The sequence below is a fragment of the Urocitellus parryii genome, chromosome 4 (assembly GCF_045843805.1).
Source record: "Urocitellus parryii isolate mUroPar1 chromosome 4, mUroPar1.hap1, whole genome shotgun sequence".
Classification (NCBI taxonomy): Eukaryota; Metazoa; Chordata; class Mammalia; order Rodentia; family Sciuridae; genus Urocitellus; species Urocitellus parryii.
In genome coordinates, this window is record NC_135534.1 from 2,053,576 (window position 1) to 2,072,908 (window position 19,333).

Sequence of the window (19,333 nt, forward strand, 5' to 3'; positions counted from 1 at the left end):
CAAAGGATGTCGCCGGGCTGGGGCCTGTGGCCTATCGAGGGGAGAACCTGCCGTGGAAGGGTGGAAGGCCGAGCCTCGCCCCCGCCCCGCACCTCCTGGGTCAGGCCTCGGGTCAGGCTCGGGTCCTTGGAGTGGGGGGCTCCAGGAGGTCAGGCTCCACGTGCCTGGGGCAGCAGGCCTTCTTACTGCCTCAGAGGTACTGATACTCAGCATCCTGGGCACCTTAGCCATCCTCTGGAGCCAGTTTGGTCTGGGGTGGTGGCTTCCAGGTTCTTTGAAAATAAAGTAGTATTCGGCTGTGCACGACCGGCCAGCGGTATACGGCGCCGGCTCCCGCGGACAGACCAACGCAGCACAGCACGGCCTACCGCTACCGCTTCCGGCCAGTACCGGAAGTGCGCGCGGAATGGATTCGCGCCCGTGGTGTGCGATGACGCACTTCCTTGTCAGAAGCGGTCGCTGAACTCGCGGTCTCCAGCAGGCGGCACTGGAACTCCGGCAAGCCTGCACGGCGAGCCGCAGCCCCGGGGCACTACGGGAACCGCAGTCTTGGTTCCGCCCCTTCCTGTTCGTCACTTCCGGAGCCGAGGGACCCTGGAGAGGAGCGTGGGCAAAGCCCGGCGTGCGCGCAGAGTGCGCGTCCCGGCAGGCCTCGGGGTGGCCGTCGCGGCCTTGTGGGAGTGGTAGTTCCTCAGGCGCCTCAGTCGCGGCGCGCGGACGGGGGGGGGGGGGAACTCACTTTCCCAGAGCCCCCCGCGCGGGGCGGGAGGGACCGCATCCGGAGGCGGCGGACGCGCCAGTGTGCCGGGCTCCGGCGAGTTCCCGGTCGGCCCTCTGAGTGCCGGAGGCTGCGTGTCCGCCGCGCTTCTGCCGCCCTGCGTTTCGCGCGGCCCAGCGGAGCGGAGCAGAGGCCGCCTCTCGGCCCACCCGCGGAGCGGTCCCCGAGCGAGGCCGGCAGCCGCCGAGAGCCCGGCCCTCTGCGGGTTGCACCGTGGTCTGGTGGCCGGCTCTGCTGCAGCCCTCGCCCAGCCAGCAGCCGCGCACCTGGGCCGGGGCCCGCACGCCCCCCACCGAGGCCCTTCATCGGCCCTCCGCGGGGCCCGGGGGCTCGCGGCAGGCCGGACAGGGGCCCCCGGAGGACGCGGGTCTGCGGGAGCGCCTCGTTCTGAACACGCTCTTCACGGGCAAACCGCTGGCCGCGGGTTCCAGGGCAGCGTGGCCGGGCGCCCATGGCTGAGGCGGGGGCGGGCGAGCCGGCCCCTGGCTTGGAGGCGGAGCAGGCGACAGAGTATGACACCCTGCCTTCTGACACCGTCTCGCTCAGCGACTCGGACTCAGACCTCAGTTTGCCCGGCGCTGCTGAGGTGGAGGCGCTGTCCCCCGAGGACTCCAGCCCCGAAGAGCCCCCCTGGTCCCCGGCAGGCCTCCCCGGCGCCGCCGCGCAGCCCTTCCTCCTCAGAGGCGTGAGCTCCACCTTCTCCCAGCGAAGCCACAGCATCTTCGACTGTCTGGAGGGGGCGGCCAGGCGGGTGCCCACCTCGGCAGCTCACACCAGCAGGAGTGACAACGGTGGCCCCCAGCGGCCACCGATGCCCTCGAGCCACCCTCCGGCAGCAGACCCTGACCCTCCGAGGGTGCCGCCGCTCCCTGACTATGTGGCGCACCCTGAGCGCTGGACCAAGTACAGCCTGGAAGACGTGGCCGAGGCCAGCGAGCAGAGCAACCAGGCAGCCGCCCGGGCCTTCCTGGGCTCCCGCAGCCGGGCGGCCCCCGCCGACTACACGCCCTCCTTCAACCAGCGTCCCTCCAGCGGTGGGGAGGGCAGAGTCGTCTTCACCAAGCCCGTCCGAGTTGGTGAGGCCAGAGCTGAGAGGAAGAGGGCCCTGAAGAAGGGCGGTGTGCCAGGTGTTGGGGGCGAGGGTCCTGTGGAGCTGGCCCACCTGGTGGGGCTCGGCAGCCCAGAGGCCGAGGAGTGTGGTAGTGCCCTGGGGCTACAGGATTTGGGGACACCTTCAGGGGCTGTCCACCCTGGGTCCTCACCCGGACCCCCAGGGGTGGAGATGGTTGGTTTCCATGGCAGCAAGAAGCGGAGCCGAGAGCACCTGCGCAATAGGGGCAGCAGCCCTGAAAGCTCAGGGGCTGGGATGGGAGGGGGACACTCAGACTGACCACACTGCCATTGCCTGCCTGCCCAAGCAGAGACTGCTGAGTGGGCTGGAGTATGGGGCCATGGTTGCTAGGGTGGATGGGGAATCATCCTCTTGGTAAGGAAGTTGATTAGCTGCCTGGAGGAGGTGTCAGAGTTCTGGCTACCCAGTGTCCATGAGGGGACAATAAAAGTTTTGGCTGTTCTTCAGGTTCTGTGTCTATCTGGGCTCCTCACCCTGAGGGCTCTACTGGCAGCCCTCATTTGTCCTCCAGCCTCTCTTGGCCCTCCCCGCCTAGTGGGGCTGCTCTGAGGGTCTCAATGACCTGCATTGGTCACTGGGGGATCCAGTAGAAGGACTGAAGTGGCAACAGCAGGCTGAGGCCCCGGTTCCTTCCAGGGCTGCAGTCCAGCGTCCATCCCTGTGTCCTGCATGGTGAGGCTAGAGCTTGAGCAGGGACCCTGGGTGGCCGCTCTCCCAACCCTGACCATGCTTGTCATGGCCATGGGTCCCACTTGGGCTGTATGTGAAGATGGACACGTAACAGATGTCTAGGGTGTACCGCCAGGACACCTGGCCTGTATTTAGACCACAGATGCCACAAGTCAGCGCTGGAGACTTCCTAACTGGGCAGTGGGGGGACAAGGATGGTTCTCCATGGCGGTGGGCAAGGCGAAAAGGAATGGCCATGTCTCCCCTATGATGCCCAGGATCTGGGGGTCAGATTAGCCTGCTATGTTGTGGTTTTACATGGGCAGCCCTAACTCCTGGACTCATCCCTAAGGAAAGGAGGGACCAACCCAGTTGGTTACTTTGCTTGGAGTGGGGGGCTCCAGGAGGTCAGGCTCCACGTGCCTGGGGCAGCAGGCCTTCTTACTGCCTCAGAGGTACTGATACTCAGCATCCTGGGCACCTTAGCCATCCTTTGGAGCCAGTTTGGTCTGGGGTGGTGGGTAGTGGCTTCCAGGTTCTTTGAAAATAAAGTAGTATTGGGCACCTGTCTGGGCTGTGTCCTGAGACCACTGCCGTGGGTGCCAGCACTCCCCATACCAGCTGTGGGGGGTAGATGGTTACTATTGCCGCCTGGCCCTTCCCACCAAGAGCCGATCAGCTGACTCCTAAGGGGCCCTTTGTGTCTTAAGGGGTAGAGACGTTGATCACAGGCATTTCAGGAAAAGATAGTTTCTTATCAGATGACACAAGGGAGGCAGGGCAGGCCTCAAAGCAGCTGCCCAGCCTGGATGAAAGGAATCCCCAACTTCCTGGGGTTTGGCCAGAACTGGCTGTCCAAGCCAGGCCAGCCAGGTCTTAAACAGGGACATGGAGGACTCATCCTGTGAGGGACACTGCCACCAATACTGCTGGGGGTCCCAGGTAGGTCAAGAGAGAATGATTCATCTTCACAGGGACATGTCCAGGAAGAGGTGTTCTGATGAGGCTGGGAGGGCTACTTTGCTCTGGGACCTCCAGTGGAGGTGGGGGAAGGTTAATGTGTCCCGAAGGGCCAGGCCTGGGCTCAGTTGGGCCTGTGGCATGGCAGGCCAAGCAGCTCAGTTGTCTGAGGGTGGCTGGCCAGCCTCTGGGTGTTCTCTGCCACCAGGGCCCTCTCCGTGGCCAGCAGGGGCCTGCTGGCTCCCATTACCACATTGCCGAGAGCCTGGGGGGAAGAGAGACCCCACCTCAGCTGTTGAGTGCCAGCTGGGCAGGCCTAGGAGGCAAGGGCAGGATGTGGTGGCCTTAGAGTGGGTGCCTGTGGAGGAGGCTGGGAGTCCCAAGCAAACGTGGTGTCCTCAGGGCTGTGGGTGAGTAGGGTGGCACTTGGCAGGATCAAGAGTGCAGCCCAGTAAGGCAGATATTGGACAGAGCCTCAGGGTGTATCTGACGTCTGAGGGTGCCAATGCCCTGGACCTTGCAGCATCCCAGGAGTAGTGGCCAGCCAAGGGGGCCAGCGGCCTCCAGAGTGGGTGGGGTGGTAGAGTGCATCAAGAGGCCTGTGGGCCCTGCAGCCTGCCCATGTGGCTGGGGAGGAGGAGCCCAGGCCCACTTCACAGCCAGCTGTGCACTTACTCCAGTAGTTGCTGCCTGGGGCTAGCACATCAGCCATGGAGGACAGGAGCAGCGTGCAGTAGTTGACCTGGAAGTGGATGGGCCAGGAGATTCCAGGGCATGCTGGTGGAGCCCACCCGTCTGCCCCCTCAACTGCCAGGGCCCTCTGCCACAGGACCCTTCCTCCTCCTCAGTGTGGCCTCCATGAGGATCTGCCAGTCCAGCTCTGGGAGGGCACTTAGACTTTCTGGTGACTGGGGGTTGGGTAGGTACAGGCCCACGTGCACCTCTGTTCTGGGACTCGCCTGCCACATCCGCAGGAGTCCACCACTCTGTCCAGGCCCTGGCCCAGCCAGCCCATCAATTTGGATGTTGGGCTCAGGGATGTGCCCACAGCACAGGTGGACAGCCTAACCCCAGGAAGCATCGGGGCCTGGAGTTGCTGCTTGCCTGTGATTCCAGACACCGGATCCGCTTTTCTTGCTCTCTCAGCCCCCCGAGGTACTTGGCAACAGAGTCCACTCTGTGGAAAAGCAAGGGCAGCTGTGGGCCATGACAGCCAGTACTCCATATGGGGGCCACCTGTCCTCCCTCGCCTACCCGCCAGGCCTCTGGGTACTGAGTCTGATGTGCTGGCCCCTTCCTGTCCTACTCTCCCAAGTGGGACCCATGGCTCTGGGAATGGTCGCATCCACGACCACTCATGACATGGCCAGTCTGCGTGTGGAGCACTTCTGTGCCCTCCCAGGGGCTGGGCCCTGCCCTGCCTGACCACAACAGCAAGAGTGGTCACAGGGCAGGACATCCCCACAACAGGCATCAGGGAAAGGTCCCCTAGAGCCAGGGCTGGGTTCAGACCACTCGGTCCCCAGAAGGAAGGGGCCCTGCTCCCTGGCCAGTGTCCCAGCTGCAGAGCAGGCTAGTCCCTGGCAGAGCCCCTCCAGTGGGCAAGAGGTGGGGCTGCTGAGCCCAGGGACCCAGCCGCGTCCTGCTTCTCGCCTGGTTCCTCCATCCAGATCCAGTTACTGACACTGGAGGTCCTCTTCCAGCTTTCAAGCAGCTCAAAGCTGACCAGTGAAAACAATAGTGGTCTTCCCAATGCCCAGGCTGGGCACCCACTGCCCAAGTCTGCTGCCCCTCATAGCAGACCGAGGTCAGCATGGCTGGGCTTGCTCTGGGTCCACCTGCCACCAGGGCAAGGCCCTTTCCGTTCCTGGGCAGCCCCAGGTGTGTACCTGTGGGCGGTTTTCCGCAGCACCTCCCCCTCACTGTCCCTCCTCCTCCTCTCCATGTTGCTCAGGAAGTTCTCCTTCTGAACAGTCTCCCAGGTGACGATCTTCTGGTCCAGGGGGTCCGGCAGGTCTCGCTCTGGGGAGTTGGGAGCAGCAGGGAGTCTTGCTGGAGCCAGGAGGTGGACCCAGGGGCAGGTGCAGCTGGGCAGGTCATGAGGTGGCCCCTTGCAGAGACCCCCCTCCCCAAGCTGCTGCAAGACAGGCTGGGCCTGTGTCCATCTCCTCCGGACCTGGGACTTTGATCAGCCTAGACAGTGGAGCTGCGGGACCCCAGGACCCTGGCCTCCCCATGGCACCTTGACGGGCGGCAGGCCCTCAGGGTGGGTGGTGTCCAACAGGTGCCTCACCCAGGTGCTCCTGCTTTTGCTGGGCTGCCTTCCTGAAGACGCGCTTGAGCACCAGGCTCAGGTGGCTGAGGAGGATGAAGGGTGGGGCCAGGGCGGGGCGCCCGTGGTATTCCACGATGAGGTGGTAGCGCTGGAACTTCCAGAACATGTCGGCGTTTCCCTGCACCACCTGGAACGTGTAGCTGTGGGGACACATGGCCAGACCCCTCAGCCCACTAGCCTCCACCTCAGCACGTGTGACCCTGACCCCCCTGTGCCAGGAGCAGTCTGGGCCCTTTCCGAGGCCGAGGTCCTGCACACTCTCGCGTCTCTGGGGTGTACTGCAGAGAGGGTCCACCCATTGTCCTCTTCCCCTGCCGTTCTGCCCCCTGGGTAAGCTTGGGCCACACCACGTACCCCCGAGCCCCCAGCCCCTGAAGCCCTGGGCCCTACATCCTGGGAGGAGGGAGTGGCTGTGGAGCCTGAGTGGGCTTATAGTGTGGACTGCACCCCTCCCCACACTCTGGTCTCACCCTTGGTTTTGGGGCCAGGGAGTTGAGCCCCTCAGCAAGTGCTAAGAACCCACCCTCCATCTGCCTGCTCCACAGTAGCAGGACAGGGCTGGTGCAGCGAGGGCAGGTGGCCTGGGAGGGGCAGGACATGGGCACCTGAACATGGCAATGAGCAGGTTCATAAGCAGCACATTGGTGACCAGCAGGAAGGTGACCAGCAGGAGGATGACCAGCCAGTTGGCATAGAGGTTGGGGCAGGAGGGCGAGTCCTCCAGCAGCAGGGGGTGGACGGAACAGTTCACACGGGCTTCTGGAAGACCAACCAGTGGGCACTTTCAGACTTGGGGGCCCTGTCCTGAGGCTGCGGCCACCAGGACACAGAATGCTGGTGAGGTGACCCAGTGTCATGGTTCACACAGCACCGTCTGGGCATTTGGCACTGGAAGCCCATTGTGGAAGCCCCAGTCCTGGCAACCAGACAGGCGGGCTGCCCAGCATCAGTGCACGTATCCCACTCTGCTTGGCTTCCACCAGGAGCCACAGGCCCTGGAGGGTGGAACCGAAGACCAGGGAGGTGAAACTGAAAAATCAGGGAGCAGCGTCTGGTGACTGTATGAACTGACTCCTCCATCCCTGCCTGGGAAGCCCACCATGGGGCTCCAAGCTCCAGGCAAGTTTACCGCCTTTCAGGGTCACTGCTGACCCTTGACACAGCTCACTCTGGGCTGCAGTGCCATCCGGGAGCCGTCAGGCTGAGCTCCATGGGCCTGGACATGCGCATCTGTCTCTGCACGTGTGTGGTGTGGGTGTCTGCGTGTGAGCACACGGCACTCTCTTCTGTACATTCCAGTGTGTTCTGGTGCCTACCCCTCTGGGTCTCTGGGCTGTGACTGACTCCAGGCCACCCCAGGGCCTCCACTCTCCAGGTCACCTGTGTACCAGTGTCCCTATGACTCCCTCACTGGGACAAATTCCTGCCTTGTCACCAGAGTGAGTTAGAAGGCAGTGTGTGTGGGTTCATGCTGTAGCCGGGGAGGGCCAGGCCCCACCCTGCCCCCTCCTCAGGCACCCTGGCAGCCCTCAACCCATGAATCTCCTCCAGGCACTGACTCATGAGCCTCCTCCCTCCTCCTGGCGCCCTAGAGAAGTGGCCAAGCTGGCGTTTGTGATGCTGTAAATCTGTCTGATGGAAGCCTCTGGGAGGTAAGGAGACCCCACCCCTTCCCCAAGATTTGAGAAGGCGCCACTAGGCCTGCTGGAAACCAAATTGCCCCTGGCCCAGGAGCCCAGGGGAAAGACCAAGCTGGAAGTGTGTGGACGGGGGCCCTGGGCCCACAGGTGGTGGGGAGCTGCTGGACCTCGGTTTCCCTCTGGGCCCAGGAGTGAGAGAGTAACTGTCTACCAGGCAGCACAGTGATCTCAGGGAAGGGCTGGGATTTGTGCCTGAGGGCCCTGAGAGGGGAGAGGACATGGGCAAGGGCGCTCAGTGAAGCCTGACCACGGTGGCCATGCCTGTGGTGTTCACGGCAGCCCCACAGACCTTTCTTCCTGTGCCTTCCCAGGTGGCACTGTCCCAGTAAGAGAGGGACTGGCCCAGGTCTGTCTCCTTATCCAGTGTGGAGGGCAGACAGCTGGGGCTGAGTGGGCTGGACATCAGCCCCTGAGGAAGGAGGACCCCACCCTGCCCTGGCTGAGGCGTCCACCCTGTCCTCCTGCCTCTGAGGCCCAGTGGGACTGGAATGTGTGGGCCGTAGGGTGGGGGTGGAGCAGGTGGAGAGCAGGAGGGGCTGGAGAAAGTGGTCCTTGAGGGGCGCTCAGAAAACAGCCTCAGACCGTGGCCCACTGAGCACCCAGCTAGGAGCCCGTTTCCAGCCCTTGCCCACCCCCGGATCTCACCATCATCCATTGACAAGTATCTGTCACATGCCACGATGGCTGGTCTGGCCTCCTCCAGGGATAGCTGGGGTCAGACCTCTGCTGCCCATCCTGCCATGATGGCCCCATGGCCAGGGTGGCCCCACCCTGCGCCCCATCTCCAAGCCTTGGCACCCCCGCAGGCTGGCACAGGCCCGTCCCTGCCTCCATCCATCAGCCCAAGAGCCCAGGCAAGCAGCTGCCTTCCGCCACACGCTGCACGCCCTGTCTGGAGCGAGTTCCCAGGGCCCCGCAGCCCCATTCAAGTACAGGGCCTGGCTTGGGGACACCCACACCACAGGCCACATGCCCCTGATGACAATAGGTGGCACACACACGTGGGTGGGTCCCCAGCAGAAGCAAGGGTGCTGTCGGGAAGGGCCTCACCACCCTGGGCCTCTCGAGGGTGACAGGGAGACCTTGGCCATGAAGCTCCCAGGATGGTCAGGGTGGCCTGAATGACTCTGTTCTGTGCTTGCCCACCCTTTACCCCCTCTCCAGATGACCCCAGCTAGGCCTGTCCCTGGCCTGCCAGGCAGGAAGGAAGTCCCTGTCAGCCTGTGGTCTCCCAGGCCTCAGCTCCTTGCCTGAGGGTGAGGCTGGGGCCTCCTGCTGGGGCTGGCCCTGCCCCTGCTGTGGGTCTGGGCCTGGCCTACACAGGCGTGCAGGGCCCAGGGGCGGGGTGGGGGGCACTGGCCTCGGGGACTTCTTCATCTTGGCCAGCTCCAGGCAGGCCCGTGACCTCAGCAGAGCCCTCTGGGGAGCCAGTGTCCTGGGCTGCTAGTCCACACTGGCAGAAGGGCCCCACCAGTCCACCCCTGCCTGGCTGTGGGCGCACCGTCAATCTCATCCAGGGGGATCTGCCCAAAAATCTGCAGGTAGGGCCGGTAGAGCACGCGGCGGAAGATCCACTCCAGGCGGCCGTCGTGGGGGTGGAGCAGCGCTTGGGTGGTCACACCGTAGGCCACGAGCCACACGCTCAGGAAGAAGAGGAAGAAGAAGACATCCTTCATCTTGAGGACAGGGGACGGAGAGTAGGGGTGTCAGTGTCCACTTGGGTGGGCATTCTGGGGCTCACTACCACCCAGTGGGGCTCCCAGGTCTGGGGGATTCTTCTACCCAGGGTCAGGCCCAGGTGGGGGCTCACCATCCTCTCCACAATGATGATCTTGGGGCCCAATTGCTTATGGATGGCAAAGATGTGGATGAGCCGAAGCGTGAAGACCATGAAGTCGATGGCCAGGATGGTCCGGCCGGCCTCAAATAAGGAGGTCAGCATCCTGGAGGAGGACACAGGCTGCACAGGGCTGCTGGTCCTCAGAGAGGGGAAGACCCTTCCCCACAGCTCACTGACCAGAAGGCAGCTGCCAGGCCTCCAGAGGCCTGAGTGACTTCACAGGAAGCCTGCCCACCAGCCCCTGAGAGGCCGCAAGGTGACACCACAGACCTGCAGGTGACACCGACGGTGAACAGGAAGATGGCTACCATGTCACACTTGTTCCAGTTGTCCTCCACGTATAGAGTGAACTTCTTTACCAAGTGTGTGTCCTCATCCGTAAAGAAGCCCTGGGAGAGGGAACAGTCTGATGACAGCTGCCCAGGCTGGCCCAGGCTGGCCCAGGCTGGCCCAGGCTGGGGTCTGCAAGTACCAGGGAGGACTCCTTTCATGGTTCGGATTGACCTATTCAGGGCTAAGTCTGGGGTCAAAAGCAGACCAAACTGGACTTGGGAGTCGGGGCTCTCTGTGATCAAAGTCCAGGACCATTTTATGGGGGGTATCCAGGCCCAGCTAGGGGTTCAGGCCAGGATCTGGGAGACCATGGTCAGGCTCAGTCTGCAGCTGGGCTCAGGACGTGACAGGGACTGAGGCTCAGGGCTCTAGGAAGACCCGAGGCCCCTGCTGTTCTTGTTCTACAGACAGGTCCAGCCCCAAGCCAGCACCTGCCTGTGGCCACACAGCCTGCAGCTACAGAGCCAAGGGCCCAGGGCTGGGCTGGCCACTGACCTGCCGGATTTCCTCCAACACCAGTGTGAAGACCCAGAAGTAGAGGGTGATCTCGGGCCCAGACGGCCCCCGGGGAGGCGGCCTGAAGTCCACCAGCAGGACGTAGGTGAAAAGGAAGAGGAAGGCGAAGTACATCACCACGTTCCCCAGGAACACAGTCACCGGTGCCCCCCAGAACTTGCGCCAGCGTGTGAGCAGGAAGGCGGCCTGCGGGCCTCGGTCACCTGCACCCCTTGGTGCCTCCACTGGCTCCTCCACCCTGTGCCGGTGCAGAGGAGGCCACTGTTGTGAGGCTGGCCCTGGAGCCCACCTCTGCCCATCAGGGTCCAGCCTCCTGCCACCCCTACCAGCCCTTCTGCCCCACCCAGCTCCCTCTGCCCCTGACCGGCTGCCCGAGCCACACAGCAGGCTCCTCTCTGTGTCCAGGCTGTCCAGCTCCTGCAGGTCCTCCAGGCCCGTCCTCAGAGGGGTTTCCTTACTGTGGTACAGAGGGACGCTCAGAGCCCTCAGGAAGGGCACCTGCTCAGCCCTGGGCTCCCAGCCAGCAAAGTGCTGGGTCTGCTAAGAAGAATGAAGGCCCATGTGCCCCACTGAACACAGGGGCTGTGGGCAGGGGGACAGAGGCTCTGGCACCTGGCTGTGGCCAGCCTGACCCACCTGAAGGTGATGAGGTTGGTGTAAATGAGGGCAGGGCAGGTGAAGGCGCCCAGCAGCCGCAGGATGGGTGTGCCTGCAGCCATGTCCCCCCACCAGATCTTGGTCAGGAACGCCTGAAATAAAGACACACTCATTGGCTGTCCCCTGCCCACCTGGCCCATGCTGTGCCCTCCGCCAGGAACATCCTTCCCCAGGCACCTGGCGAATGCAAGTGCTTTCCCAGGCCAGCTGTAGAGGCCCCTCCCCAGCCCACCCGGGCCCCATCCTGGTGGGAAGCCAGGGATCCTCCTGGAAGCGTGGATCGTGTCCTGCTGTGAAGCTTCAGTAAGGGACTGCTGGAGCCCGGGGGCCTACTCTGAGGAAGTGAGGTCTCCGTAGGCAGGAAGAGTCCGGCTGGCAGAGGGCGCGGGAGCTGAGTCACCATGCCCAGCCCCTTCATTGCTGGGATGTGAGGAGGGGCCTGGCCGGCCGCGGCTGCCTGGGCCCCTCCAGCCCGCGTCACCCCAGCGGCCTTCCCCTGGCCGCCCCTTACCTGCACGCCGTCATGGGCAAAGAAGGCCTTGGCGTCCGCCTCAGTGGCCAGGTGCAGGCAGGTGGTCCGGCTCCAGCTGCGGTTACGGCGCACCAGCAGGGCGAAGGCCCGGTCCTCGCTGTTGCTGTAGCACTCGGAGAAGAGGTCTGCCCAGCGGGCCCTGTCTCCGTGACGTGCCCATGCCCACCCTGTCTTCTGCCCCCTCAGGCCTCCTGCGCTCTGGGGCACTGACCATCCCTGCCTGGCTGCCCAGCCCTTTACCTAACCTTTGTCCTTCCCCGGCCCCTCTCCTCTCCTGTCATGACTGTCACCCCGAATGTCCTCCACCCTGCAGCAGGACCCAGCGTGGGTGGGTCCAGGACATGGGGCTGTGCTGTCTCTACCACACGCTTTCTCACTTAGGGCTCCAGCGCTGAGCTCCACCACCAGGAGGAGCCACCCGTCCTGTCCCACCAGGGAGGCCACGAGGCAAGGGCCTGAGGGGAGCCCAGGCCCCTCAGGGACCCTCCCACGCCTCTCCCACGGTTGGCCTGCCCGCTGTCACTTACCCAGGGCCAGCTGCTCGTACTTGGCCTCACGCATGGTGCGGGCCACCTCTGCCTCTGTCTCCAGGTGGGACATTTCTTTGAGGATTTTACAGGCGGCCAGGGCTGCTGCCACACCCTCCTGGCCCTAGGAGACGGGGTCTCAGGAGGCCGGCCCACCCAGGCCCCTCCTCCCAGGAATCCTGGGGAAGCCCAGACTCAACCCAGGGCCCCGTGGCCACTGCTCACCATGGCCCAGAAGTAATTGGCCATCTCGTGGCGGTTCTGCAGCACAGCCCAGAGGAACAGGTCCCTCCAGGGGTCCTCGCTTTTCTGGTTGAGGTCCAGCAGCCACTTCTGGCCGGTGGGCCTCTTGGCCGACCCCCTCTCCTGGAGGACATGTGGACATAAGGCTCCAGGCCCGGCCCAGGCCCCAACCCCTGCTGTGCCCCTACGCACCGCCTTCCTCCGGCCGGCCGCCCGGCTGTCCTGGTAGAAGCCGCGGCAGGCATCATGCAGGAAGTCCTTGAGCACGCGGGAGACCTCGTGCAGGGAGAAGGTGGGTGGCCCTGCAGGCAGGTCCCGGGAGTGCTGGGCACCCAGGCCAGCCAGCGTCAGCCGGCCCTCCTCATGCTTACGCTGCAGCAGGTCAAAGAGCAGGCTTTTGGGGGACACAGAGCGGTAGAGCTGCTGCAGCCGCCCATATGTCAGGAAGTCGGCCATGTTGGCACCGCTGTCCACAAAGAGGCGCACGAACTCGGGCTTGTTGCTCACCAGGGCATCCATCATCACCTCCTCCAGGTCGCAGGACTGCACCCACCCAAGGGAGGGAGATGGGGATGGGGAGTGTAAAGGCCAAGAGGCCGAAGCCCAGGAGCCCTGTCCAGGGCTAGCCAGCACTGATCCCCTCCCCAGGACATCTCTGCCTGTCCCCTAAGCTAGGGCTGGCACAGGGTGGGCAAGCTTGCTCCAGGGCAGGAAGGGTCCAGATGTGCTGGTGAACACCAAGGGCAGTGGGAGCCCTGGGCTTCGGGCTGGCCCACACCAGCCTGCCCCTGCGGCTACAACAGCTGGGCCAGAATGGGCCAGTCGCAGCTCCAGGACATGTGGACATCAGGCTGTCCCTGCCCCCAGAATGGGCCCTGCCTGTTTTAGCCAGAATCAGGGATCAGGATGCATCACAGGTGGGGCCAGGGAGGCACCTTCCACTCCACGTCCCCACTGAAGATCTCACTCTTGGCGATGTCCACGCGGTCCCAGGCCACGGCCAGCTTGAGCTCATCCAGGTAGTCCTGGGCCTCTTGGCTGTGGCTCTTGCAGGCTGTGGGGAGAGTGGGAGGAAGTTGAGAGCCCCCAGAGCCCAGGATGCAGAAACTGGAGGTCTGTGCTAGGATTGGAGGAGACTTGAAGGGAAGTGGCCACTGCCCATCTAGAGCACAAGACTGTGAAAAGCCAGGCCCCACGGGTGCCCTGTCCCCTTTAGGACCAGGTCCAATGAAGCAGAAGGGATCCTCACAGTAACGGGGCCTCAGATGACATCCAGATATCGTGGTCACTTCCCAGCACTGCTGGTCTAAGTCCTCTTCCCACGGACAGTGTGGGGCAGCATGCTCCCACTTCCCACATTCCCTCCATGGGGAATGGCTTTCACCCACAACCTGGCCCTGCAGGGTCTCTGGTGTGGGGTCCTGCAGCAGCTGGCTGGTGCTGCCTGGAGACCTCCTCCCGAGAGGAGGGTAGAGGGTAGAGTGCCAAGGTGCCAGGCCTCAGGCTCTCAGGCTGCTGGGACCCAGCTGGCTGGTGGGAGTCCGTGAGGGACGCCTGCAGAGAGGGCTCCTTGGGCCTCCTCTTCGTGGGAGGGCACCAAGCCCAGAACCACCCACAATCCCAATGCATCCCTGGAAGGGCCCTCCCTCAGGCCTGTCCCCACCCCTCACCCAGCACTGCCTCTCCCAGCCTTGGGCCTGTGTCCAGCTGCCTGAGGTCAGCCTCCCTGTGTGTGTCTCCACTCTAAGGCACCAGGAGTGACAACGGAGCCCTGCCTCCCTCCCAGGCCACAGTCGCTGGGGTCTGTCCACAGAAGGGGGTTACTGCTCAGCCTCGAAGGGTTCTGGCACCTGCTGGGATCGGGGGCCCTGAAGACCCCGAGGGAGGGAAGTCAGATGCAGAGGCCACGCACGGCTCCCCGTTTCTGTGCAATGCCCCTCGTGGTCAGGTCCACAGAGGTCGAAAGCAGAGGGGCGGTGGGGGCATGGGACAGTGGAGGGTGGCTGTGGGGGTGGGGCTGTTTGGGGTGACGGAGTTCTGGAGTGGTGATGGCACAGGACTGGTGAAGAGGTAGGAACCACTGGACTGAGCGCCTTAGATATTTTTAAATGGTGTGTGTGTGTCATCGGATTGCCCAGCACAGAGCACCTCATGGATGTGAGTCACCTTCCCCACCTGGGAAGGGCAGGCAGGTATCCACCATGAATGCTGGTGGGCCACCTGGCCCTAAGTGGCCCCAGTGCTGTTGAGAAGACACCCTGCTCCTCTCACCTTTCACCAGTGCTTTGAGGATGACGGTGTCCAGGTCCTCGGAGCCTTCCTGCTCGAAGTCATACACGGTAAGCAGGTGCGGGTGAGAGGTGATGTTCTGTAGCTGTGGACACCAGGAGAGGCCCTGAAGGGCACCCCTGGCACGACTGGTGGCAGTGGGCCAGCATGGAGCCCAGCAGAGTCCCCAGCTGGGTGAAGGTGTGCCCACCACCCACTGGGCTTGGCTCAGGACCACCCACAGACCCAGGAACTGGTTGCCAAATCCCTCTGCCCCACGAGGGCCAGAGCAGAAGCCACATGGGGTCCTGGCAGTGGTGGGTGGGCACAGAGATTGCACTGGCAGGAATCCCCAAGAGCCACCCCACCCCAAGATGAGTTGGAGGACAGAGGAGGAAGATCAGCCCCTCCCGAGTCCCCAGGCAGCAGGTACCAGCTTGGTCCAGTGCACGATGGCCTCCCAGGAGAAATGCTCACTGGGGAACTTCTCTCTAAACTGCTTTTCAGCCACCTGGGGTACCAGGAGGTGGGGCTGGCTCACCAGGGCAGCAATCACGTCCGCGATGCCACCTGAGCCTGCCAGGATCAGCCAGGGGGCAGCATGCTCCACAGCCCTGGAAATCCTCTGGGATAGGGGCAGAGTGGACCCTGAGTCACTCCAAGTGATTTCTGCATGTACATTTGGGGACATCCTCATCCCTCCCTGCCTGGGGACCTGCCACTCCCTGCAGGATGCTCTGGACATTCAGGGGCCTTCAGCCCAACCCCCACTCCCTCCCCAGCACCTACCTCCAGGATGCTGGGGTCACCATTGACCAGCAGGCAAAGGACAGGGATCTCGATGCTACTAGTGCCTGCAGATGAAGCAGCCGTGAAGTTCCTCCAGATACCCAGGAGGGACCCAGTTGGGGAGGTAAGGAGGGGCCTGGGGACCCTCCTCATGATGTGGGTGACCACCCAGACCCCAGACTCTCAAGCTAGCATGTTTCCGGGCACAGGATGGTCAGAGGCTTTTTGTCATGAGAGGCTTCAGGCTCTATGTCAAATCCCAGGACCAAAGGGACCAATTCTACACCTGTACTGTCCAGGATGGCCCCCTGTGGCTAGAGCAAGTGTATGGCCGTTTTGAAATTTTACTTTTCTGTTTTTAGTTGATATGTTACAATTATACGCTGTAGTGGGGCTCGCACCATATTCACACATGCAGGTAGCCAAACCTGGCCCATCTCCTGCCCCAACACCTTCCTCATCTGGCCACTTAGATACAAGGGAAGGCAAAGGTAATGGCGCACTCCTTGGCTGCACCAGAGGAGCAGGGCAGCCTCTCGGCCAGCGCAGGCAGCCCGAGCAACTCCAAGAGGCAGAGCGGGGCCTCTTCCAGGCTGTGCCCCCAAACAGGAGCTGACAATGAGACTTCCACGTATGAAGTCCCCGAGGAGCCAGGACCTGCAGGGTCTTCCAGAAGGACCCCGGGTCACCGCACACTGCAGGAGAAGCCTGGATCACCCTCTGGGTGGCTGAGGGCTGGGGGCCCTCTGACCATGAGGGGGCCTCCCGACTGAACTGCCAGGGTAAACTGGGGCTGGTCACAGGTGCCTGGGGCTGCCGGGGAGGCAGGGCTGCCCTCCCACCTCATTCCCACCGCTGGGGCATGCTCAGATGGCATGCAGACAATTCCATTCTGTGCATTGATATTTACATCACTCGTACCCATTGTACCTTGTCGATAAGCGTCACTCACACTAGTGTTTCCCTAGTAAGTTCCGCTCTGGTGCCTGCCACTGGCCAACGCTGCCTCCTGGCGGCAGATTGCCTCATGGCAGGTGGTGGTACGGACTTACAGGTCTCTTTTTCCTTCTCAAAGATCCGAGTCCATGGCCAGAGCCTGCAGCCAGGACAGCCCCAACAAAAATGGGGCCAGGCTGCCCCGCCGTCTGGCTGGGGTGTCACTGCCCAGCTGGGACTGCTCTGCCCAGCTAAGCCGCTCTGCCACCCCCGCCCCGCCCCCCCCCCTCCCAGGCCTGGTCGCCTAGGTCTCCAGGCTCAGGAGTGCTGGGGGCCTTTTGCCTAGAAGATCCTTCCCTCTCCGCGGGGCTCCCCCACCCCACTGCTCCAAGTGCCCGGCGGCCCTGGCGGCTGGAGCAGGCCTTACCCCCATAGCTGGTCCTCTGCTGCGAGATGTGCTTCTCCAGCCTCAGCCGCAGTTCTGCCAACCCGTCCCCCTTCCCTGGGGTGTCCGGCTCCACCAGGATGAAGTGAGAGAGGTTGCTGTCCAGGGCGCAGAGAGGGCTCTGGCTGCCCCCATCGTCGGCTGGGTAGTGGATGGGGGTGTTCTCCTGTGCCATGTAGCGGGGAGAGCCTCAGGTGGCAGAGTCGCTAGGCCCTGTAGCCGGGCCTGCCCCTCCCCGCGACGTGCACAGGGCCACAGGGGCATGGGCTTTAGTTCCTCCACCCCTCAGGCGGAAGGAGGCTGAGCTGCTGGACCCAGGCCTCCCGGACACAGAATCATGGAGACGGCCAGGGCTGCAGAAACTCCTCCTTCTGGACTCTTCTGGGCTGGAGTCCAGACTTTGCTGGAGCTGCCTGGGCCTCTGTTTGGCCATGTGGCAGACCCCTTGGGTGGGGGATGTGAAGAGGGACCAGGAAGCAAAGCCACATGCCCAGGGTTTCACAGGGCTCTGGGACTGTGGCCAGGTTGTGCCCCCGTGGACCCCCTGAGAGCCAGGTCCACCTCCAGAGGATCTGCCCTCTGAGCAATGCTGCCACCTGCTGGCGCCTGCTAGACCCGCGGCCCCGTGCTGGGCCCCCTCCATCTCCAGCTCTGTGTCCTCCCTCCTGGAGCTTCACTCTGTGGCCCTAAGCCCCTGCTGCCCCTGGAGAGTCCCTGAGGGCAGGGACTGGCCTGTTCACTGTGCCTTCCAGCCTCCCAGGCCCACCAAGACCCCAAGGCCGTGGGACCATGAGCCAACTACTACCTGGGCATCATCTAGAAGTTGGTGGTGCAGAATGCGGCCCAACGAGGCAATGCCAATGGCCACCACGCGGACCTTGGTGGATGTGCTGGCCAGGGAGTGGTCACGCACAGCCTGGCCGACATGCCGGGCCAGGCCCACACGGAGAGCGCTGGTCAGGATCCAGGCGCCTAGAGGGATGGGGCAAGGCAGGGCTCACTGTGCCATGTGTCCCAGGTCCTCCCCAGCTGGCCTGCCAGGTCCCACAGATGGGCGCGGAGTCCTCAGGCCTGGGGGCCAAGGTCGGGGTGCTCGGGCTGCCTTGAGGCAGTGATGGGTAAGCTGAGGCCTAGGGGGACGGGCACCTGCCCAGCGTCTCTACAGCTTGGAGCCTGGTTCCTGAGCCCAGGTCTGCAGTGTGGTCATGCAGCAGTAGCCCTGAAACTGGGCTGCAGAGTGGGTACTGGGGACCCCCCCCCCATTGGTTCTTCATGAACCAAACAGGCCATGGCTGTGCCCTGTGGCTGTGCCCTGTGGCTGTGCCCTGTGGCTGTGCGGGGCCAGGACCACAGCACTGCCGTCAGCCTGTGTCTGGGCGCACATCAGTCTTCTTTGCTATGGTCGTGTCTGCAGAAACCCCGAATCCTCCTCCAGGCTGTGTGATGGCAAAGCTAGCCGCACAAGTAAGCCCAGGGGCTTGATTCTGACCCCAACAACGGGCCACCCACATGCTCCCCAGGGAGGGGAGGTGTGGTGGACCCCACCCTTGATGCACCTCATCCACTGGCTCAGGTGAGTGACAGCCAGGGCCTCTCACTAGGGCCCTCAGGCCCCACTGTGCACAGGCGCCAGCTGGGGAAGGCCCTTGGCCTCACCTGTGTGGCCTTCCCACCAGCAGCTTCCACTACAGCCCGGTGCCCTGCGGAGTTGAGTGGGCAGGTGTGTGTAGGAGGATAGGAGGTGGTGGGCAGGGCAGGCTAGATGGAGGCCCTCACCTGTGCTCTGAGCCGCCTTCACCAGCCCCTTGCGCAAGACGTCCCGCAGCCAGGACTTCATGGCAAAAGGCCTCTCCTCACCCACCAGGGACACCACCAGGTTGGGGGCCGGCAGGTGCCACTCAGCCAGTAGCAAGTCAAAGAGAACAGAGGGGGCCACGCTGCTGGGCACCTTCACGAACTGTGGAGCAGGGTACCGTGAGCTCCAGAGGGGCTGGAGGGCACGGGGCATGGGGTGGTGCTGGGCATGGGGATAGGGGGCACCGAGGGGGCTCTGGGCACTGGGAGGGGGCGAGGTCCACGTGTGCAAAAGTAGAGGCCCCTGAGACCGTTTTTGGAGCAGGTCGGGTCCAGCTTGGACGTCCACGTGGCCGGGCAGTCCCAGACCTCGCTAGCCTGGCTTCCCCCTCGGGGAGCTGAGGCCTCGGCAAAAGAGAGTTCCGGGCACACGGGCCGCCAGCGTCTCCCAGGCCTCCCAGTAGATCCTGGGTAGTTCCAGTTAGTGCTGGGGGGCCGGGGGCTGGTAGAAGACAGCAACCTGAGCCCACCAGCTCTGAAAATCTGCCTGTCTGGTCTGGGGACCCTGACCCTGGCCTTGGGGACAGTGGCCCCAGGACTGAGTGAGCAGCAGGCCCTGCTTCCAGGGCAGGAAGCGGACGCAGGGTCCTGAGTGTGCTGAGGGCGCGGCCGCCCCTACCTTGCTCCGCTTCTTCCCGGACCCTCCGAAGTCCACCTCGCCACGACACAGGCCCAGCCCCTGCTCATCTCCTGCGTCGGGGGGGCTCCCAGGACAGTAGCCGTGGGCGATCTGCATGGCGGCCTCTCTGTGGGGACACAGTCACCCTGAAGATGATGAACCCAATCCCGGCCTCCCTCACTCCAGCCAATAAATCTGCA

The 19,333-nt window shown here is 63.5% G+C and overlaps 2 protein-coding genes across 2 annotated transcripts; one reads left to right on the forward strand and one right to left on the reverse strand.

The window, feature by feature from the left end:
* Window positions 1-762: 762 nt before the first annotated feature.
* Window positions 763-2,351, forward strand: Tssc4 (tumor suppressing subtransferable candidate 4). Its single transcript, XM_026411293.2, has one exon. The coding sequence runs from the start codon at window positions 1,230-1,232 to the stop codon at window positions 2,166-2,168; it is 939 nt and encodes a 312-aa protein (XP_026267078.1). The 5' UTR covers window positions 763-1,229; the 3' UTR covers window positions 2,169-2,351.
* Window positions 2,352-3,697: 1,346 nt separating this feature from the next.
* Window positions 3,698-19,250, reverse strand: Trpm5 (transient receptor potential cation channel subfamily M member 5). The gene is made up of 24 exons (XM_026411281.2): window positions 19,134-19,250; window positions 18,437-18,617; window positions 17,466-17,632; window positions 16,643-16,826; window positions 15,280-15,344; window positions 14,924-15,115; window positions 14,494-14,596; window positions 13,158-13,276; window positions 12,415-12,765; window positions 12,205-12,345; window positions 11,980-12,103; window positions 11,432-11,577; window positions 10,900-11,012; window positions 10,628-10,720; window positions 10,243-10,501; window positions 9,685-9,803; window positions 9,385-9,517; window positions 9,076-9,250; window positions 6,480-6,633; window positions 5,833-6,014; window positions 5,429-5,561; window positions 4,644-4,716; window positions 4,215-4,281; window positions 3,698-3,804 (listed from the first exon to the last, which is right to left on the reverse strand). Exons 1-24 carry the CDS (start codon window positions 19,248-19,250, stop codon window positions 3,698-3,700), a joined length of 3,498 nt encoding a protein of 1,165 aa, XP_026267066.1.
* Between the last annotated feature and the right edge of the window lie 83 nt (window positions 19,251-19,333).